At 50.7% G+C, this 22874-nt stretch overlaps 1 protein-coding gene across 3 annotated transcripts in view; it reads left to right on the top strand.

Moving 5' to 3' along the window:
• The first annotated feature begins 1342 nt into the window (after positions 1 to 1342).
• HK1 (hexokinase 1) overlaps positions 1343 to 22874 on the top strand; it is a 65616-nt gene continuing 44084 nt past the window's right edge. Inside the window, exon 1 of one of the 3 annotated variants that reach the window (XM_036026864.1) lies at positions 1343 to 1490. In XM_036026864.1, the coding sequence (XP_035882757.1) occupies positions 1431 to 1490 (60 nt within the window). In that variant the 5' untranslated portion in view covers positions 1343 to 1430. Of the gene's footprint in view, positions 1491 to 5136; positions 5272 to 15495; positions 15744 to 22874 lie in introns of those variants that run through there. The other 2 variants (XM_028511444.2, XM_036026865.1) reach the window with 2 other exon arrangements.

The raw sequence follows: 22874 nt of genomic DNA, 5'->3' as shown, positions 1-22874 counted from the left end.
CCACAGAAATGGAGGGCACATGGAGGGTTAGCAGCAGGGGGGTGGGAGGAGGAGAGAGGGGGAAAAGGTATAGAGAATAAGTAGCATAGAAGGTAGGTTGAAAATAGATAGGGGGAGGGCAAGAATAGTACGGGAAATGTAGAAACTGAAGAACTGATAAGTATGACACATGGACATGAACTAAAGGGGGGAAACGTGGGTGGGAGGGGGGTACAGGGTGGATGGGAGAGAAGGGGAAATGGGACAACTGTAATAGCATAATCAATAAAATATATTAAAAAAAAAAGGTGATGTGTGGATTGCACCCCAGATTGATCCAGCCATCATCTCTGGGGCTGGGGCCTGGTCATGAGCATCTGTAAAAGCTCTCCAGACTCATTTTTTGTGCACCAGCTTGTAAACCATGGCTCTCCCTTCTAGGTGCACCTTTTCAGCGTGTGCTATGCACAGTGCACCCCCCTGCCCCACCCCCCGAAACTGTGTCAGATTCCAAGATACTTCTGTGGTTGGGCACTGGCCTTATTTTTCTTTTTTCACTTTCTCTCTGAGACTTTAAACAAGCTCTGTGACCTCCACAACCCTCAATGATTGATTAAATGGGGATAGGGTTATTTGTCCTTCTAACCTTACCAGCCTGTTATCAGGAGAAATGAAGGAATAAATAAGAAACTGCTTTGTAAACTATCAACATTACATAAACGTTGTTGTTACCAATGTGCTCCCAGATGCTGGGGTACAGCCTTGATCCCCTGGGGAGAACTTCCGAGTAACATTCCTAGTGCTACGGGTTAGAGGGGAGTGGGCACACTGACTTAGCTGCAGCCTGCATACTCTTACCAGCAGGCACATTTTGCGGGGTGGCAGCCTGGCATTGTCTGACCCCACCCCCCACCCTAACTTGTATAAGAGGAAGCACAGTAAATAAACAGAGAAACTTCGGAGACTTCAGGGAGAGGGGAAGACCATCTGGAAGGTGAAGGAAGGAGACATGTGGAAAAAGACATGGTTGAGGTATTTGCTGCTTTTCCTAAGAGCCCAGAGAGTAATCAGCAAGGGGGCTTAGCTGGGGTCTAAGCTGTGTGACAGCAATAAGAGGCCAGATAAGAAAGGCATGAGGTGATAGAGGGCCCACAGGCCCAGCTCTGAGCCCGGTGCGGAGCACAGCAATGCAGCATGGGCTTTGGCAGATAAGGCTGGCTCCCAAGGAGACAGTCAACGATATTGGGCAGTTTGTCATTACTCGGTGTTCCTTATCTGAGGCTCAGGCTGCAGTGAGGTGGTGGGAAGGATGGACAGAGCACCGGCTGGGCATCAGAACTGGGTTTGAGTCCCAGCTCCAAATTCTACCACAACCTGACCCTGGGCAAGATGGCCCACCAGCTGTGTCTCAAGCTCCTCGTCTGTAAAGAACAGTCTTGGTCTGGATCTATATGGACTCTGATTACTGTCCGAGTTTGCCCTACGGAGGTGCTGAGGCTGGGGAGTCTGGGGTGAGTAGTCATGGTCAGGGAAAGCTTTATGAGGAGGGCGGGTGAGCTGGGATGCAAGACAGACACTTGGTCAGGTGGAGGTGAATGAAGGGAGGGCAAGCAAGAAGATATGAGCAGGGGCTCAAATGGAATGGACATGGGAGAGGCTGAGGACAGCGTGAAGTGGCCTTGCTGTAACCAGTGAAGGAAGGGATAGGCGGGGAAGAGTGGAGTCAGATTACAGGAGGCCTCAGACACCAGGCAGAGATGTTTAAATTGGCTCCATCAGGAAGGAGGGGGCCATCGAGGGACCTGGGGCTGGGTTGTGATGTGATTAGGCTGCCTTTTAGCAGGAATAATGTGGCCTGGCCCCCAGAGTGACTTGGATGGCAGGAAGCCAGGAACCAGGAAGGGCGGCTAGAAGACTCTTGTAATATTTCTGGCATCAGGTGATGAGGACTAGGGGTTGGAAGGAGGTAGTGGGTCAGGCCTGGAGATATTTCTCAGGAAATACCGATAGCCCTTGGGGCCATGCTGCATTCAAGGGGTGGGGAGGAGTGAGTCACCTTGAGTAGTTTTTCTCTCAAAGGCCAGGGAAGAGAAACCTTTGGCAGCCTCCCTGCCTGCAAACAGAACATGTCAGGCAGTTTGGCCGTTCGGAGGGTGTGCTTCATTCTGGCTCAGCTCAGGGACCTCAGTTATAATGGGGGCACTGTGGCAATGCTAGCAGGGGGCTGAGGTAAGGGGTATGTATGCTCTAGATTACTGACGGGACTGGGCTCATTCCATCTTTAAAAGAAAAACAATGTTTTTTAATTTATTGACTTGGGAGAGAGAAGTGGTAGGATGGGGAGGACGGGGAGAGAGAGAGAGAGAGAGAGAGAGAGAGAATATTGGTTTGTTTTTCCACTTATTTATGCGTTTGTTGGTTACTTCTTGTCTGTGCCCTGATTGAATCTGCAACCTTGGTGTATGGGGACGATGCTCTCGCCAATTGAGCTACCTGGCCAGGACTGGGCACACTCCATCTTAAGTGCCAGGCCCTATGGTTAGGTTTGGGAGCAGCATGTCTACATAAGAACATCCAAACCTGTAGACAATTTTTATTTTATTTGAGCCAAATCGATGACATATGCTGGGAGCAAGATCTAAAATGCTCTCAGAGAAAGCAGTTTTGAGCTTCTTTTATCCATTTAAAAATAAGGAGCGGATTGGAGAAAGCAAGGCGGGGGGTGGTGGTTCAGAGAATAGTAAGATTATGTGCTCTCTTGAGGGTTAATACTGCCTTGCAGGGTTATTACTTCTGGTATTTCAAAGGCATGTTAACCTAGATGCACAAGAACAATGGACAGGACCAGCTTAAACCTTTCACTAAAGAAGCTACAGGCCTGGGGCATGACAATGTACCATGAGCAGCCCTATTAGAAATTTATGATCAAGTCACCCTGTGAGGTTACTTTCCGTAGATCCCTCCCCTCATCTTTTTCATCCACAGCAAAGCACAGTTCTTGACCCTCAGGGAGATTCCAGCCTTGTGAGTCTGGCAGAGTCACATTTGCAGGACTCAAATGGCCCTCGGGAACAACCAAGTTGTTCTCATTCACCCAACTTTGCTTTCAGGTCACGTAGGCAGTATAAGTATCTGATGGATGTCAGAAAACCTCTCTGTCCCTGGTGTATAACGATACTATCAAGGGGCAAATCCAGGTTTTGTGGAGCTTAAAGCTTGAACAATTTCAGGGAGCTGCTTTGGAAGATAACTTGAAACTACAAGTATAAAACTGCTAGGCCCTCTCGGGGGGCCTAGAATGGGGGGGAGATGCAAGTGGAGAAGCCCTGAAGTTTAAACCTCATCAGCTCCCTAGTCTATCATGTAATACCTACCACTTATTAAATATATAAGTGGGTATTTCATTTGTGGTATTCCACGACAACTGGTGGGGCAGTGAGCATTAGTATCCCCATCTTATGGATGAGGATGCAGGCTCAGAGAGATGACTCAGGGTGTCACAGTCATTAAGCAGGGGGGGTGGGGCTGTGCTCTGGGCTGAGGGATCTGGCCTTTAGGGTCTCATCTTATGTCCTCTTTAGTCCTAATGGCAGAGGTCGAGCCCCTCAGGTTCCTCAGGAGGGCTGTCTGGGACCTGGGCTGTCTATCCTGGTTCCCACTTTATCTTTCCCAGGCTTGACCAGGGGCCCTCAGGATCCGAGGCTGGGGTAGAAGTAGGGGGGTGCCATCTAGCCACCTCTAGCCATCTCAGGGCACCACATGGTGCAGCCTTGGCCCCAGGATTGTTGCCTGATATAGGCAGAGAGCCACATACTACTGGGAGGACTGCAAACCCCAAGGGTGAGCACCACTGTGAAAACAGACCCAAGGTCTAATTCCAGATCTACAACTTCCTGCTTGTGTGACGTCCCACAAGATGCATGGTCTCCTGAGCCTCAAATTTCTAATCTGTTAAATCAGGGTGGTAACCACGTTGTATTCTGAGCTTATTACATGTCCACTCCTAAGGTAGCAACGATCCTGGTGTTGTCCTGAACACAAACAATCTAAGAACCCGAAGATTGCTATCAGTCCTAGTAACAGCATAAACACCTGATTCAGCATCTCCTCTCCCCCATTTGAGACTAGCTAACTTCCTCTGAGAAAGTAAAAAAGATGGCACCTAGGAAGGGTCACTGGCCCCCTGAGCCCAGTGAGCCTGGGTGCCCAAGAGGAAATGGAGGCCTGGAGGATGGGAACAGGCCGAGACCTGCGGCCCAAGTCCCGCCCAGCAGGCCTGTACCCTCAGGGATGCAACCGGTGACTCTGTGGAGGGGGAGTGTGGCAAGTAGTTCTCCTTTTAGCAGTACAAACCCACCAGCAGGAGCTTAGGCGGCACTGGTCAGAGGCATCTTAGGACCCGCGAGCAGGGTGGGACCGCATTATGCTCTGTGCGTGGGAACCGTGGTGGGGCTAGCGCTTGGCCCATTGGGCCCACGAAGGCCGGCTGGCGCGAGACTAAGCACCAGGACTGCAAAGCCTCCTGATCCTGCTTCCGCCGGCACAGGCCCTGTTCGCTTTCCACGCCTACTTCTACCAGACCTTTCCCGGCGTCTCCCCAGACACAGAGCTCCTGGGGCGAGCCCTATTTTCGAGAAACTGGACGGCCCCACTGGGTTGCCTCATCTCGCAGCAAGCCCCCTCCAGCAGCTCGCCAGTGCAGAGCCAGACGGCGCCTTCCCCACGCCCTGCTTCTCCACGGGATCCCGCCGGCCACACTGCCACCACGCGTGACTGTACGAGCCCCAGAGTGTCTTCCGCTCCTGCGCGGGCTTTCTACGTGGGAGACGTGCGAGGTGATGCCGTGCCAGGGAGGGGGGATTTCACAGCGTCGCCCATCCCCTTTCCGGAGCCGGAGGGAGTGGCTGCTGAGGCTCCCCCCCCCGCCCCCCCCAGCCCACCTCCGCCTAGGCCCAGAAGCCATAGCCTGGCGCTGCCGAGGCGGGTGGCAGCCAATAGGCACCGAGGAGGTGGGACTGCTGGCGGCTGTCAACCTCCCCGGAGACGGGAGCGCGGAGTAGGAGCGCGCAAGCCAAGCCGCCGCCGCCGCCGCGCCCTGAGCCTTGGGGGAGGAGCCCGGGAGTTGGAGGAGGAGTCGCCGAAAAGCAGCCGGAGGTACCACTGCTCGCCTAGGCTGCGGAGGACAGACGCTGGCCCCAAGTCTGCCTCCCCGCGCCCCCGATCGCCAGCATGATTGCCGCTCAGCTCCTGGCCTATTACTTCACAGAGCTGAAGGATGACCAAGTCAAAAAGGTGAGCCCCGCCCGCGCGTCGGCCCAGAGCTCTGGCTGCGGCGTTACATTCCGGCATCCGCTTTCCGCCGTAGCCTCCATCCTCCCGCGCCCGGCCTTCTCGGGGCCTGCACTGGTTGGACTGTATTCGGTGGGGAAAGGCTTCGCCCTTTGATTCTCCCAGGGATTGTCTCCGATTGTGTGTGTGTGTGTGTGTGTGTGTGTGTGTTTTCAGGGGCAGGGGGAAACCCCTGAGACTGGGCTGCTTGCTGCAGTGTCCTTGAAACGGATTGTGGATGTCAGATGGGGCCACGGGCTATGAGGGGAAGTAGCCTGTTTGGAAGGGACTGAGCCTCGTGGGCGGAGGAGTGATCACAGAGATGCTGGGGAGGTGAGCGCGCAGCAGGCCTGGTGCTGGCTCGAGGCCAGACATCCCGTATTTTGGGTTCCGGCGGAGGGCATGGGGTGCTCAGGAGAAGCTGTCACGCCTGCTCTCCCAGCTGTTGCTGCTGATCCTTAGTCTGAGGACGGAGTGGCCAGCCTGGCTTCCCGGAATGCGGAGGGGCTCGGAAGCAACCGGAAACTTTGCTCATAGGCCTCAGGACTGGAGCGGCATGTCTGAATGGAATTTTTTACTCCTCTACGTGACCGCCCTCTTAAAGCTGTAATTTCCAGTTCAGGGAGCTCATATAAGAGACTGGTCTTTTGAGTTGGATGGAGGCTTTAACGTGTATGCCATGACATTTGTGTACTTGCACGTGGTTGCATCTTCCAGGTGTTGCTACCTTTGACATCTAACATAAAATACTGCCTGCTGGCAGGTCTTAAAGATGTATATCCCTCCTCTATGCCAGCTTTGCCAGCAAGAAACAGGCGTTTTAAAGAAACAGTCTTGGGCTGTAGGGGGAAGGTCCATTTTATCAGCATCAGGCCTAGCACACACCCTACTGACCCACTCACACCTGAACAAGTGACATTGTTGCTGGGGAAAGCTGGGGTAGACAAGCAAAATTAGCCTCACTTTAGAGTTCAAACCAGGGAGTCTACCTACAGGTGAGAGGCAGGAGCAACAGGCCTGGATTTTCTGCTCCTCAAGCCGTAGAACGTTCAGTCTCTTCCTATCCACCTAAGAGAACCTCTTCCTCTGGCACAATAGGAAACAGGCCTGATGGGGGTGACCTCATCAAGGTCACACAAGTGAATTAGAGGCAGAGCCAGGGTGTGACCCAGGTCTCCGCCTCTTCACTGGGAACTTGACCAGCCTCTCCTGGAAATGAGCTGAAGGGGAGGTGCTGAGACAAAGGCCCTGGAGATGCTGCTTGGATCTGAGTTCTAGTGCTGAGTGGGGATCGGAGTCGGGTAGTAGGGAGCTGTGCGTGCCAACATGTGCCTTTCATGAGTTGTTTGTTTGTGACATTCTTCCTGTTTCACAATGAGAATTAATGCCTGGAGGATCTCACTGACCTCTGCCTGCATGTGCTGCCCTCTGTAGCTCAGCACAGCAGATCCCTGGAGTGGGAACTCAGATGATCTTGTAAACCAGCAGCATCCACACCCACCACCACCTGTGTGGCCTCCAGGGCTGAGCTGGGTTGAGGTTTGGAATGCACTTAGTGAGACCTGTTTTATCAAGGACACATTGTCTATCTAGTGTAGCCCCAGAACCCTCCACTCCCCACGATGGCCTGACTCAATATTCTGTCCCCCAGGATCCTGTACACACCTGAGTGTGTGACTTCTGAATCAATTGATCTTCAAACCCTCCCCCTCTGAGACTGGGATTCTGACATTCCCTCCGTGCCCTCCTCTGGCCTCAGCACCTTTCTGGAGGAGGGCCTGAGGCCAAAGTTCTACCAGATAACATCTGGTCAAGGAGATTCTTAAAAGCAACATGGCCTTCTTGCACACGACTTCTTAGGCTGCTTTCTCTGGAGGGAGTATGGATTCCTGCCAGGGGGTTGATAACCTTGGCTTGCATTATGGGCTTTGTGGCACTGCCATACCTGGGTGTGGTCCCTGAGAAGCTGCCCGGGCCTCCTGAGCACATGGCAGGCACTTGTTCCAAGGGCCTAGTAAGCTTTCCCCACTCCCACCTGTGCAGATGCTGGGGGAACTGCATCTGCTTTCTTGGGGCTCAGAACTTATTAGAGACCAGCCCCTCCTACCCACCACAGACTGTGGGGGAAAGCTGGGGGGGGCGGGGTGGTGCACGATTCCAAGCGCTGCTCTTCCTGTGGGAGCTGGGTCCTACCTACCACCTGACAGGGACCTAGTAAGACAGTCCCCCCCACAAATCTGCCAACGTGGGCAGCCATGATGATTCAGCCCTTCAGCCCTAGGTAGCCTCCAGGGCTCCAGAGACAGCTCTGGCATCCCCTACTAACCCTTACCCATATTCTCACCCTCTGGCCTAGGGGTAGGAGGAGGGAAGATGGGGATGAAGCCAGGAGATTGCCCAGGACACAAAAGTGTTCATGAAAAGGGTATTATTTCTCTACTCATTGCGTATGACACATGTCAGTAATTCACCTTCATAAATCTATCCTGGCTTGAAACAGGCCAAATGTCTGGTTTCCTGGCGTGGAGCCCTGTTTTATAGACTGTCTGCATAATATTGATTAATGGAGTCCTGTGGAAAGGGTGTTCTGACAATAGACTGAATTAAGCACAAACATATTTTCCTTTCACTCTTCTAGTGCTTTAAGGAAGAATAGGAGACACAATGTGTGCTTGTAAAAGATTCCATTCATCAGAATCCCAGACATCTGCTAATTCCGCAGCCAGAGACTGGGTCCTTTGACCTGCAAGTAACTTTTAATGTGCCTCTCTTCTCACCAGCTTCTTCCACTTGGTTTAGCCATTAGGAGCCTGCAGGAGGGTGAAGTATTGCATAGTCTTCTGTTTGTTTAGGAAATGAAGGTGAATCCATCAAGGTCAGCAACTTGGCCTCTAAAGAAAGACTAGATTTTCTTTTCTCCAGGGTAGTCAGAATTGCGAACAAACGCCAGTGGATTTTCTCTGGGTGGGATTCCCCTGCCATAAGCAGCCCCCTTTGCTAGTGTGATTAGTCCCAAAAGCCAGAACCCAGGAGTCTTCAGAGTGCTTGGCCAAGGATGCTTAGCAGTCAAAGGGCTACCTAAGGTCTATTTTCTCAAAGGCCTGTGTCCCAGCTGCAAAAACAAGCATTGAAAAAGCCCTTTATTGCTCAGGGGTGAGAGAGATGAGTGTTAGAAAATTATGAAAAAGGTCTCATGCACCTTTTGATGGGTTGCCCCTCGTGCCCCCAATGGGGCTGACCCACCAGATGCATGTGCCCTGATGGGAAATTGAACCCATGACCTACATGGTCTACAGGCCAGTGTTCAACCCACTGAGCCACACCAGCCAGGGCTTCGTGCACCTTTTTGTATGGCGTTATACAAATATTCAGAAAGAAGCCCTCACGTCTTCATGAACATTCATTTTATAATAATCCCTGTCCTCTATAACTTAGATGTTCCTAGGAGTTCTCCCCCAAGAAAAGCCCTAACACTTCATTCGGTTTGATAATTTGGGACTGTCGTGAGGGAATAAACTGAGAAAGTGGGAAGGTCTGAGGGACTGTCACATCTGGCCATGCTGTGCTGTCCACCCACGCTCCTGCTGTTTGCTGAGAAGGCATGGGCTGCTTTCTCCTGAAAAGACTGATTTGGCACAAGTAGTACCATCTGCATGTGTGTCTGCAGTCAGGGACTCCTGCCTGATAGAATTAGCTGCTGGAGTCAGCTCTGAGGGTGCCGCAGAGGCCCCAGGGGAGGGACTGGATGAAGAGGCAGCCATACACCTCCACATCCAGGAAGCCGTCGGCAATGCCCCGCTGGCACCTGCTTGTTGATTTGAGGACCTTTGCAATCAAATTTGATCATGGGAATTCAGTGGTTTCTTCAGAAGATGTTTAAGTCCTTTATTAAGTGCAGAGTGCTGTGCTAGGTGGGAGGCAGGGGACAACTATGAACCTGGTAGAAATGGCCACTATTCTCATGGAATATCAATTATTTGCTGTCTTGTGATGATAAGTGCAAAGCATAGAATGCCGGGAGGGCAGATAGGGGCCAGTGGTTAGATCTTGGGTGGGAAATCACTAGCTTAGAAATTGCTTAAAGCCAGGCTCTAGATGTATAAAAGAAGATGCTTAGAAACTTTGTAAGGGAGAGTCAAATGGATAGTTACCAAAATGTGGTTTTTCTTTCTCTCTTTTTAATGGTTTGAGCATCTGGAAACACTTCATGGGTGTCTTATCAGAGTGTGCATATGGGCGTGTGTGTGTGTGTGTGTGTGTGTGAACATCCGTGTGTCAGGACCTGAAGCAGCTGCCATGCGTCCCAGGGCCGCTCTCCCGCTCACTGCAGACAGAAGGCAGAAACTCTCTTCCCCGTTTAGAAACGGACTGGAGTTCCAGAGCAGATAAGTGACTCTCTCAAGGTCTTAAAAGATCTGGAATGGCATCCAGAGGGCGGTTCTTGCTCCCTCTGTTTCTTTCCTCTAGCAAGACTCACCTTTGTTGCTTTTAATGATTTACTTTGGAATATGTATTAATATGTATACACATGAGTTAATTTTTTATTTTGGAAGGGTTGAGGTGCATAAAAATATTGGGGTTAACATAACAAACACCTGTGCACCTGCTCCTTATTCGAGAACTGAGGACACCATGGCTACATCACAGGCACGGCTGAAGCCCCTCTGTGCCCATCTTCAATCCCATTTCTGCCTCTGTCCAGAGGTGACCTCTGTCCTGAATTTGGTGTCTGTCATTTCCATGAATGATTTTATATTTATTACATATCATGAATCTACAAGTAGTATGTAGTGTTACTTTATATTTTAACCTTTTGGAAACTGTGCTATACTGATGTATCCTTCTGTAGCTTGCTTTTGTTGGCTCAACTGTGTATATTGGGGATTTTCCCATGTTGATCCAGATAGCTCTAGTTCATCGATTTCAGTGTTGTATGCTCTTGTATTGCGTGAATATACCATGATTACTCTATCTGTTCTTCTGATGGCCTTTTGGGTTTCTTCTGATGGCTGTTTCTGTTTAATTTTTTAATTAATTTATTGATTGATTTTTGGAGAGAGAGGAAGTGGGGACGGACAGGGAGAGAGAGAGACATTGATTTGTAGTTCCACCTATTTTTGCACTCACTGGTTGATTCTTGTGTGTGCCCTGACTGGGGATCACACCTGCAACCTTGGCAAATTGGGATGAAGCTCCAACCAACTGAGCTACCTGGCCAGGGCGGGATTTTAATTTTTCAAACTATGGTTTCTTGCACATCTTCAGTACACCCGCATGTTGCTTTAGGCCCTAGGCTGTTTGTATAGGGTTGAAACTGCTAGGTAGAGGAGTGTGTGCATCTTTCCACTTGGAAGATTTTTCCAGGTGGCCATCCTCTGTGGTCACATCCCCGTCAGAACTTTGTACAGGTCCCTGTTATTCCACACCAACCCTTGGGACAGTCACACCTTTAAAGATGTTTGATAATTTTTAAAGACTCTGCATCTTCTCAGTTATTTCCATTTACATTATAGCATTCAAGCTTAATTTAAAATTAGCCATTTCTTGGCTTACCTTATCAAGCAGAGCCCTTGTTGCAAAGTATTGCTGAATGAAGTTGACAGGTCTCACTGTGGGCAGCCCCGCTGACAGCTGCTGCTGCTGCTGCAATGTTCGCAGGGCACCCAGGAGGCAGAGTAGATCCGGGGAAAGGCTTGTGAGGACTTTCTGTGTCCCTTGTGATCTGGCATGAATCTGTTAAATTTTTCTGGGAATTAAAACAAACATGTGTGCTTTTGCCCACACGCCCTCTTTCTTCCTGGGTGGATCCAACCCGGGCAGGGCTGGCTGGTTTATCAGTCCCTTCTGTGTGCCCAGCTCTGTTAGAGAAAACTCAAGCCGGCAGCCTCCCAGACTGTCCTCCATAAAAGGAGAGGGTGGCCATACCCCTGCAGCAGAGGAAACCGAAATGTGAAGTCTTCAGCTCAGCCCTTTGCAAACAGAAGCCCAGGGAGAGGTCCGTTTCTGCATGAGGCAGAAAATGCCGGATCGTGTTTGTCTGGTTCCAAGCTTGAGTACAAGCTTGCAGACGCTGGGACGTGGAGGGCACCTCAGATGAAAAGGCACGCTGAATGCCTGCTAAGGGCCTGTTTTTTTCCCTCTCATGGGCCTTATTTAATCATTAGTAGTAATAACACTAATCGAAGCCAACATGAAATACTTGCCACATTTACTGCGAGGTTTATGCTGAAGGCACCACATCCCCACAGCGCCCCTGTGAGGTGGGCGCTGTTGTGACCTCTACTTGTGGATGAGGACTCACAGGAACACAGAAAAACCAGCCAGTGTTCAGACCCAAGTCTGATGGCAGAATCCCTGCTTTTATTTTTCAGTCGAGATATAATTCATACACCATAAAAGTGGCCATTGTAAAGTGTACAATTCAGTGGTTTTTAGTACATTTACAAGATGGTGCAACCATCACCACCATCTAATTCCAGAACTTTTTCATCACCCCAAAAGAAACCTGTACCCGTCAAGCAGTCGCTCCCCATTCCTCCCTCCATCCAGCCCTTGGCGTCTCCTGGTCTATTCAACTCCCCCACCTTTTAAAAACGGACTTGCCCCTTCTGGACATTTCATGTAAATGGAGTCATACAACACGTGGCCTTTGTATCTAGTTCCTTTCACTATGTATGTTTTCAGGGTTTTTCCGTGCTGTAGCATGTATGACTGCATCATTCTTTTTTATTGCTGAATAATACTCAGTTGTATCAGTATACCACATTTAGCTTATGCGTTTGTCAGCTGATGGGCATTTGTGTTGTTTCCGCTTTGGGGCTGTTGTGAATAAGGCTGCTGTGAACCTTTGTGAACACTGTTTTTCTGTGTGGACATGCGCTCTCGTTTTCTTGGGTGTATGTGTAGAAGTGGAATTGCTGGGAGAGCCCTGCTTTTATCCACCTTGCGGAAGGCATCGTCTCCATTTAGAAATGAGGAAACTGAGGCTCCCACTTGGTGAAATGACTTGTCAACATGACTAACAGCTCATAAGTGGTAGTGACAGGAAGGCTCCCAGGTCCCCTGACTCAGAAACCCATTGTCTCATTTTGTCTTCAGGAAAACATCTAAGAAGAGTCAGAGCTGGGGGGAGGGGCAGAGCTGGTGCAGGACCCTCTGGGGCCCTGACTCCCATCTCTCCTTCCTCCCCAACGTCCGCAACCGCAGCGCGCTGGCTCGCGGCTGTCACTCTCTACCCCCCACCCCTCTGCCACTCAGCTGCTGGGCGTTGACCAGCTCCCTCTGCTTGGAAGGGAAGCTGGCCCAGTAGAGTCATTTACAGTTAAATGGTAGGATTTTTCCTGGTTTTCACATTTCTCCCTTTACCCTTTCCATTTGTTTACCTCCCCCATCCTCGTTTGCATTTAAAAGAGGATTCCCCAGGGAGGGCACTGCTTAACCGGCAGGAGGACTGCCTACTACTTTCCATAATGCCCACTCCTAGCATTCTTTTCCAGCCTCTGCCTAGATACGCTGTAAGCAGCTGATTTCCTTGTTTGGTTGGCTCATGGGGTTTGCTTTCAGCCTTTATTCAATCTGATTCATTTCTCTGATGTTCCCTGGTGCCTTCCGGGACCCCCCCTGGTGGGTGGGGTGAGTAGAGTAGGAGAACCAGGCCATTGCTGTAATGAAGACACCACCTCACCTTTGCAGAGTTCCGTTCCATTCACAAAATATTTTCACATGCTTTATTTAGTCGAGTCCTTACAGCAAGCTTGGATGTAGATATTTCCTCCTGCATCTGACATGTGGGGCAGGTGAGCTTCAGAAAGTGGAACTGACATGATCTTGAGGGCCAGAGAGCAGCAGGGCTGGTATGGGGACACAGGTCACTGTGACACTAGTGGGTAGCTCTCACCAGCCTGCAGAACCAGGACTGCTGGCTGCAGGGCTTCAGACCTGCAAAGCAGTGCATCATAGTGGCCTCCCAGTAGAAACCATCCCCAAGGCTCCCGTGATGATAAGGTGGCTGGAGTGATAGCGAGCTGTACTGTCCAGAACTGTAGCCAGCAGCCATGGGTGGCTGTGGAGCACTGGAAATGTTGCCAGTCTGGTTTGAGGTGTGCTGTTAAATATAAAATACACACAGGATTTTGAAGACTTTGCATGACAAAAAGGTATATAAAATAGTTCATTAATAAATTTTAAAATACTGATTATACATAGGAATAGTATTTGGATATGTTGGGTTAAATGTTATTAAAATTAATTTCACCTGTTTTTTAAAACAATGTGGCTACTAGAAAATTTAAAATTGCACACGTGGCTTGCATTTATCCTGTTGGACGGTGCTCTGCCAGACAGTGAACTTCCTGGCTCAGAAGTGTGGACAGCAGCACTCTGCTTTTACAGCACTGGGTTCCTGGGGTCCTCGGGCCTCCATGTCTTCTTCCGTCAGACCAGGATGCTGGAATCCATTACCTCCAAAGGATCCCTCTAAGCTTGAGCAGTGTTGTTCGCTTCAAGCTCTCTGTGCCTCAGTTTACTGATGTGTCAGATGGGGCAAATGAGTCCTGCCTTATTATCTGCCCACTTATCAAATTAGAGAATGGACAGAGAAACACTTGGAGAGCAGACAGAAGTGTACGAATGCCGGGCAGCACCTCAGTGGTTCCCCTAGAACATGCCTGTAGGCGCTGCAAGAGGCATGGTGGGAAGCTTTCCAGACAATGGCTTAGGTGGCCAGGGCCCTGAGTGGGGCCAGCGATCCTGGGTCCAGGTCTGCCTTGACCCCCATGAGCTTCTGGAAAGCCTGTGCTCTGAGGAATCAGTGCCATGGAATTCCTGAGCCATAGGTGAGGGCGAGAGGGTGGTGTTTATTCCTGCTGTTTACTAGTGGGAAAATGGAGTTGGAGGTGACTGACCCAGGGCTGGAGAGGGAGACTGAGCTGGAGGAGGCCTGAGGTCTTTTGATTTCTAGCCAGGCCTGCTCCCACCCTGCAGTGCGGTTTGCAGCTCGTGGCATTAGGGTCTGGCTGTCTCAAGTGAAAGCAAAACTGTCTACTCTTCGGATCCTTCATTCCCTCTTGGTACCTGGGACGATGGGGACTGCGAGTCTGGAGGTGGCCCTCTGCCCCAGCCATCAGGCTGGATGGAGTGAGGCCTGCTGTTCCTGCTCTGCCGCATTCCAGGGCTGTTCATTCCCCTTGGAACCGGGTGTCTCCTTTACTTTCAGCTAGTTCAGTGTGATGGCTTTGGTGTTGTCCTGGGCAGCAGCGGGGTCTCTCTCACCAGCCAGGAAACACCTATTATTACTGGATGCCAAGGTCACTAGGGGGACCTTAGGCATGACCTCAAGGCCTCCCATGGTCCTCCTGGCAAGAGCAGTCTGGATGAGGGAAGGAGCAACGAGTTTGGAGTCTTAGCTAGAGCTGCCCTGGTTGCTGGGTGCATGGGGACTTTCACTTGACTTTGTGGCCACAGGTTCCTCCTGTGATAGGGGGCCAATGGTGCTCAGCCTGCCAGTGTGCAGATTGGATCAGGGCGGTTGGCGTGCCCAGCCCGGCCTGGTAAACTAACCGTTATATCTTGGTTCCTGGAACCTTAGTTTCTGCATCAAGGATAGGAATCCCATTATTCCTCCTGTTTTTTTCAGAGTAAAAAATGTACAAGCAATTCGTGGTGCTTAATAGTGAAACAGAGCTAACAGTTCAGAAGCATAAATTAAAGAAGGGAGAAGCTGCTGGACCTTGAAGAAGAAACGGGGTCGGGAGCCGCCCCTCACATTGTTTGAACTTGTGGAGGGGCCCTTTTGCTTTGGTGCTGTTCGCACACACATCTTTCACTAGGGAGCCTCTAAAGTGGAGTTTGTCATCGCACATTTCCTCGGTGACATTCAGATGTGCGGCAGTCTCTGGGAGGCCCTAGCGGACTGAGAGTCCTCTAAGGGCTCTGTGTCTCTCAGGGCCTCCGCCTTGAGATACAGATGTTGTGGGAGGGAGGGGGGCTAGAGACCGCCTGGAACACCCTGTTCTTCAGAGAGAGGCTGTTGGCCCCAAAGTGAGGGGCTGGTACTCGAGAAGGGCTGGGCTATTCAGGGAAGAGGAGCCTCCAGCCTTATCTGAGCCAGCAAACCCTTCTGAACTCCCGGGCTAGGCGTCACCAGGGGCCTTCCCGCCCAGCAGAACAGCCACTCAGTTCAGCCGAGAAGCAACGCTGAGGGGTCTGGGGGAACACAGAGGGCCTGGAAGGCATGGCCCCTGCCCACATGGCATTCAGGGTCTAGCTGCAAGCACAGACCATGCATGTGTTGCTTCCGTGCCCGGTAAAGACTCTTACTCGGCGACGTGTCCACCAGGACAAATTAATTCCCACGTAGTGACACCAGTGACCGAGGGGATGCCGAGGAGGGGAGCAGCCGCTGCTGGGCGGGGCGCATCATGGCATGCGCTTTGGAGGAGGTGAGTGTGGACTCGGCCTTTGGGAGACAGAAGGAGCAGGCGTGGAGAGGCCGTGGACAGGCCAAGCAAGCTGAGCGGACACTGGATCTGTGAGGAAGGACGACCTTCGGGGGTAAAAGAACCACTGTCAGGCCCGGGCTGCCTGAGGGAGGGCAGTGGTGAGCTGGGAGTAGCTGGCTCCTATATGGAACCTCAGGGCTGAATGCCTCCCGTTGTGGCCAGCTCCGTCCCTGTGACCAGCTGGCTCAGAGCTAGACAGAAACTTAGGTTCCTTCGGCCACCACCCACAGCCCAAGTAGCCACAGGCAGGCAGGAAAAGGGGCTGGACACCTGTAGAGGGGCATGTGGGGGGGGGCGTTAAGTGGCACACACCACAGCAGAGAGTCTCATTGGGCCAGGGTGTTTGGACTTGCTGTGGCTTCTGTACTTCCTTCCCCAGGTTGTGTGAGAGGGAAAATGAACGGATCGGGCAGCTAATAGCTGGTGTGAGGCGAGGATTGGGCAGCTTGTAGCTGGTGTGAGGCGAACAAGGCTTCCTAAAACTCAAATTGCTGTGGCATTCTTTTGCAAGGCAGGAAAGCTGGCAATGGACAGGGCTGTGGCATTAATGCCACCAGTATTTCCATATCTCTGCTCCAGGAACCCCTGGCCTGGGTTCTCCCTGGGCTGAGCAAGAAAGGCCCAGAGGAAGGAGCACAGGACCAGGTATTGGAGAATCCATGTCCACTCCACTTCTCTTGCTGACCAGTGAGTCATCTTGGCCAGCTGGAGAACCTCTCCGGCCCCTGGCTTCTCCTTGGGGTGTTCCCAGTGATGACACCTGTCCTACTTCTCTGGACAGGGTGGTTGAAGGGCCACCACGTGAAAATGCTGTGCGAAGCAGAGGGCCCTTTATTGGTCAGAGTCATGAACACACGCACGTTGTGGACGGAACGACCGCGGCTCCTGCAGAGTGACAGCCAGAGTCAGACGCGGGTGTGTGCATCGTCTGTGCCCCGTCACGGCGGCAGGCGGGCCCCGGGGAGTCTAAGTATGGCTGTTAGAAGCAGTTACCAGAGGAAGTAGGAAGGTAGGGTTAAGGTTTCAAAAGAGAAAGTGTTTATGATCTGATTCCATTTTTGAAAAATGAAATAAACCAAGTTCTGTATGTGTAAGTGTTTGTGTATGTGTATGTAGGAAAACCAACATAGGACATGTAGCAATTAGCAGGGTTGTCTGTCCCTGGGAAGACTGGGGGGAGAGCTCATACTTTTTACTTTTATGCATTTATGTGTTATTTGGATATCCTTTAAAAATAAATGTGTATTCCTGTTCTTACTATAACTTAATATTCACTGTTTTTAAAAATTAATAAAACATTGCAACTTTTGCCAGAATCTTTCATTTGCTATAGTTTTAGGCATAGCTCTGCCTACCTTTAGTTTTCTCGTCTACAGAATGGGTCAATAACACTTGGAAACCAGTGCATTTCTGTCCGTGTTTAGGTAGGAGGAGTTAGGGACATGTGTTTCTGTCAGTTAGGCGAGGGGGCGAGACAGCCTCCCATGTGACCGTTTGGGTGGCAGGGTGGGGAGGGATACTTGGTGCCGACTTTGTTCTTGGGACATCATTAAAATTCTCCCAGAAGCTGTTAGAGGTGAAAGTATTATTATCCTCATCTTACGAGTGAAGAAAGCAAAACTCCTTTAAAGATGTTATGTGACTTGTCCAAAGTCACACAGCTATTTAATAAATGGCAGATCTTGGATTTGAACCAAGCTCTCTTTGCCCAGGGCTTCACGTTCTTCCCACCATGTGAGAGAGAACAGAGTGTGTGAGGGGGAGCCCCAAATTAGAGGGCTGCCGCGTACAGACCATGTGACTTTTTCTGAGTCCTGGGTCTCCATTTCCTCTGCTGTAAAACGTTGATAGTATCCTTCCTGCCTACTTGACTTGGGCGTTGTGCTGGGAGAGAGGGAGCTAACGTGTGAAGCACCTGTTTCATGCCCAGCACCTGGCACCTGTGAGCTCATCGCATCTCTTTCTGTGACATCCAAATGGGCAAATATGGGTGAAAGTCCTGCATATAAATGAAAAGGGCCTCTGCAGATGTGACCATTATTAAAATAATATCCATCACCCAGAACCTGTTCTCACCGGGTCAGTCTAAGAAAGAGAAGTGAATTCTGATGTTGAAACCTCTGCCCTGCCCTTGAGCAAGAGGCCTTCTTAACCCTTCACTGCCAGCTCCCCAATTTCGTTTTCAGGAACTTCACTGTGAAGGGCCTGCGCCAGGCAGCTTCAGCCACACCTGTGGCTCTGCTTCATTCTTGATCCTCACAGAGAGGACGAGAGAGGGAGTGAGAATTTCCCATGGCCGTGCCCCCTTCCACAGCGGGTCAGAGTGCCCGGGTCACCAGCGGTTACACCTCCTGCTGCGATGGGCCTGTTCACTTTGGCATGTCTGGTCTTGAATTGATTTTCTGTTCTCTTGGGAGCAGGAGGGGCTCCGAGGCTGACACAGAAATGTTTGAGTTTAGCACAGTGCATGGCCACAGGGTTTGTTCATTAGCTGACGGCTCTAGGCCAGGGGACTTGGCGGGGCTGTGTTCTCCCTTCTGACATCTCCTGAGCTGCCTCTGCTGTTACCCAGCCTCCCCTCTGGAGCTTCCAGGCTCTCTTGGTCCACACGAAGGACAATGCAGGACAAGTCCTTCAGAGTATTGGTTTGGCCAAAAAGTCCATTAAGTTTTTTCATAAAATAAAAGACACATTTTTCATTTTCACCAATAACTTTATTGCTTTGGATATTCTGAGTATATTGGCTATCTCCCATGTGGTATAACATTGATTGTTCTCAATTAATGTTTCTATTTGATCGCTATCAACTTCAGCTGGTCTACTCGACCTTGTAGCATCATCCAGCGAGAAATTTCCAGCACAAAACTTCACAGATCACTTTTGACACATTCATTCAGCCACAGCACCTTCTCCATACACTGCACAGACTTTTTTTGCATTTTCAGTTGCATTTTTACCTTTCTTGAAATAATAAGGCATAATATGCCAAAAATGTTGCATATTTTCTTCTGTCTTCAATATTAAAATGGCTACACAAAAACTACTTTTCATAAGTTTTTTTAAATGCATGCTGATATGACAGCTGTCACAATACAATCTAACAAAATTGTTTCCGATGAAGTTAAAGACAACTAAGTGCTATTAGAAACCTCTTATGGAAAAACATGAATGAACTTTTTGGCCAATCTAATATTTGGGCAAAACTGCCCATCCAGTGCAGCTGCCCTGGCTCTCTCGCCTTCTTGAGAAGGGCTCTGCCTGGGTGAAAGGTGCCCTGGGAGGCCAGACCAGGGTCCTTGTCAGTCTCAGCCAATAGTCTGCAGGACTCTGCTTGGCTTGTGGTGTCCGGGGTCCTGGCACCTCCCCACATGCTTCCCAGCCCAACCAGAGTCCTGCATGCTTGTGTGCAATGACAGCTGTCCCGTGACAGATGTTCGAAAGGCCGGGCCTTGCAGCTTGAAGCCACTAGAAGAGGTTCTGTGCTGTGCCCTCTGGTCACCAAAATGTAGGCTGGGGGTTGGAGGCACAGGAGGGATTGATTGGGCACCGGTGTTTGGCCAGAGCCAGAGCGGTTGGAGGGCGCATCCTCAGAGAAGAGGATGGAGTGGGGAAGTGGAAGTGTGAGGGGAGGGGAGGAGATCTGGACATGTGGTGGAGGGCAAACAGAAATAGAAAAGCTGAAAGGACCACAGACTTTGCCAAACCTCCAAAGACCAGAAGTTGTCCTTTTCTAGGTCTGCACCCTCTGCCATCTCACCCCTCCTGGGCTTCTGGCCTCACCTTCTGTTAGGAGAAATAGCAGCTCTGTTACTGGGTTTCTTACAGGGCACAGCCACACCGAGATCTGGACAAGCGGGCAGGAGTGGTTTCCCTAACACTCTCCTTTCCTACCTTCTGCCACCACCACCCATCCTCAGTCCCCTTCCCAGGCAGACAGCAGCAGCCAGGCTGAGGCTGATTTGAATGAGGGGAAGAGGCCCCTTGTTCATCAAGGCATACAGAGTGGCGGGTACCTGGGCAGCCCCGGCCCCAGGCTCTCTGCTGATTCAGAGGCTCCCTGCTGATTCAGAGGCTCCTCCTGACCTCCCATGTAGCAGCGGAAAGGGCTCCTTTCAGCTTATCCATATTCACGTAAGATCCAGGATGCCTCAAGTTCAGCACCAGCCCTCCCCCAGTTGCATCGTCTTTTTGGCCCCATCGCTTTTCATATCTCTTTGGAGAGGGGTTGTACCATATGAAGATAATTCATGAACCTGAGGCAGAGGAGGTACACCCTCCCCCAGACACTTGGGGGCAGGTTTTGCTCTGTCTTCAGCCTGCGAGGCCCTGTTTGGGTTTGGCTTGGCTGTCTGAAAACACTGGGAGTCTCAGATCAGTGTCCCTGTGTTGAGCTGTGCCTCGAGTTAAGAGGCAGGATGAATGTGGAGTAACAGAGAGCCCTGCCTTTTCTAGAACTTCTCCCTGTTCAACTGGAAGACCTCAGCAGCTTTCCATTGGGCCTGTCCTCCACAGAGTGGTGGGGCGGGCCTCCCTCAGGGATGGGGATGATTGTAAGGACAGTGTTAGACTTGCAGGTGTGAGTGCCCGCCTGGGCGCTTTGAGCTAACCACTTAGCTCCTGCATCTGTAAAATGGAGATTAAGAATGTCTCCTCGACAGGCTTGTTTTGAAGGTTAAATGACATACTGGATGTGAAATCATTTATAAAGCACGGTATAATGATAGAGTATTATTCCAGCATCAGTTGACTTTCTATTTTGTTCCAGGCAACTGGGTGAGTTCCAAAGGTCTGTTCGGCATGTTTCCTCTCCCTGGGGAACTCACATGTTATCAGAGGAGATGGAAATGTGAACAAACAGATAACCATAATGTAGGGTGAGGAGTGTGGCAATCGAAGCACGTCCAAAATGCTGGAGTAGCAATGTGACTGTTATTGCATGGACTTGCTCTTGCTTGCCCACTCTCTACCCAGTTTACAGCTTGATCTTTTCAAAACAGACCTTGTTTGGGAATACTCACTAGAGTCATCCCAAGGCTTGCAGTGCTTTGGAGTCAATCTAGATTTGTGTGGCTCATAGAGTCCTGCATGGTTTGCCTCTTGAAAGTCTCTCCCGTTGTCCCACACTGTGTGCTTGATCCATTTGGAATTTATTTCTGTTCATTGCACAGACCACCTTCCCTTGCCTTTGGCCTTCACACATGCTCTTGCTCATGCCTGGATGCGTTCTTCTCCGGTTCGCGCACAGCAGACCGCCCCCGGCTTCTCCTGTGGCCACTCACGCACACTTATATCTTGACCACTTCACCCTCCTCAGACTGTGGGTGCAGTGGGGGCTGGGACTGCTGATCCGGTGCTGCCAACCTTGGGGATAGAACAGAGCATGTCTCCTCGTAGGGTCATGATTCTGGTATTTTCTACCTGAGCTCTCAGCGGTTTCTGATTGCTCTTTGCTTTGCCACTAAGGGGAAAGGAAGAGGTGGGGGCAGGATTGTCTCTGGCCACAGAGGACGCTGGGGGACTTCAGCCAGTGCCTTGATTGTCAGTGAGGTAGGAGGAGGCAGGGCATGGGGAGCACGAGGCTTGGAGACCAAAGCAAGAAGGCTGCCAAGGAGCAAAATGTGCAGAAATGACCTAGGACTGGAGACTCTGTGTCCTTGAGCCAGGACATCACCAGCCACCCTGAAAAGTGAGCGTGAGACTCCATTCCCAGAAACAAATCTGCGTCAAGGTCTTTTTAGGCTCCCTGGGTCATAAATCTGTCTCTCTCTCCATCGGGAGCCTTCTGTATGCAAGGCTGCATGTGAGGCACTGGGAGGTCGAGGTGAACGGAGCAGACACTGTCAAGGTGACAGGTGCAGAAAGCTGTGATCCAAGCTAGACCTTGGGGAGGCATCAGTGCTGAGGGAGGGGTTGTCTCTAGCTGGACTCAGACATCTGCAGGAGGAGGTGGCATTTGATCTGAACATGGAAGGGCAGGTGAGACTTGAGTATCTGGGAAGAGAAGGAAGGGCATTTTAGTAGGAAAACCCAGCACCTACCAGGAAAGGTAGAGGAGGTTTGGCATGGAGCCACACCTACAGAGCACAGAGGTCTTGAACACGGGAAGGCATTACAAGGCTTTGAACAGGGGTTGCAGTTTAGGAAGGCGAGTGTGGAAGTGGTAGAAGAGGTTTGGTTGGAAGGTGGAGGGATTGAAGATGGAAAACTATTGCATGAATGAGTAATCAGAAATCAGCAATCCATGCATGTGGTTATCAGGGCTTCCTAAGTTGAGGAGTGGCACAGAGAAGGAATAGTGACTCAAAATGACTTCTGGTGAACTCCGTGTGGACAGGCTCTGTGAGGACGGGTATGTAGCCCAGAGCCAGTCCCATAGTATGAGCCAAATAAATGCTTTTTGAGAGGATGAATGGGAAGATACTATGAAGGAAGAACAACCCATGACAACCCAGGGGGCCTGAGATTAGGAGCCTGGGAACCTTGAGGAGAAGGGGGGCCCAGGAGGAGGAGCAGGTTAAGTCAATACATTGTATGACTTGGAAGCGTGGTCACATCGGCCCTGGGACAAGGGCATGTGGGTGCTTGGGGGCTGTCTCCAAACCTTCTGGGGATGGTGAGGTTAAGGTCTCTGCTCTAGTCCTGTTGTCCTGTGTTCTGAAGGGCTCTAGCCATTCGGCTTCTATTTCTACCTACCTAGAAATCACACCCAAGGAAACCCATCAGCCCACTGTCTCATGTTAGTAGGCTGATGTCTATCAAGCACTTTCTGTGTCCTTAGTGCTTCTCCATCGCATTTAATCTTACAGCATTCTGTGAGTTAGGTCTTACTAATCATCTCGGTTTTTCAGTTGAGGAAGCTGAAGTTTACACACCTCTTAAGTAATGGGGCTGGGATTTGAACCCCAGGTTGCTGACCCTGGAGCTCTCATTCTTAGCCCCTGTAGCGCTGTCATTCATGTGAGGGTGAGCCAGCCACTTGTCATAGAGGGAAGGAGTTGTGTGGAAGCTTAAGGTACCTCTGGCATGTCCTTGGGGATCAAAGGGGAGCTTCCATGTAACATTCGAGGC

Source organism: Phyllostomus discolor, chromosome 5 (genome assembly GCF_004126475.2).
Source record: "Phyllostomus discolor isolate MPI-MPIP mPhyDis1 chromosome 5, mPhyDis1.pri.v3, whole genome shotgun sequence".
NCBI lineage: Eukaryota > Metazoa > Chordata > Mammalia > Chiroptera > Phyllostomidae > Phyllostomus > Phyllostomus discolor.
The sequence above is the reverse complement of the archived record's forward strand: the minus strand, read 5'-3'. Positions and strand labels throughout refer to the sequence as shown.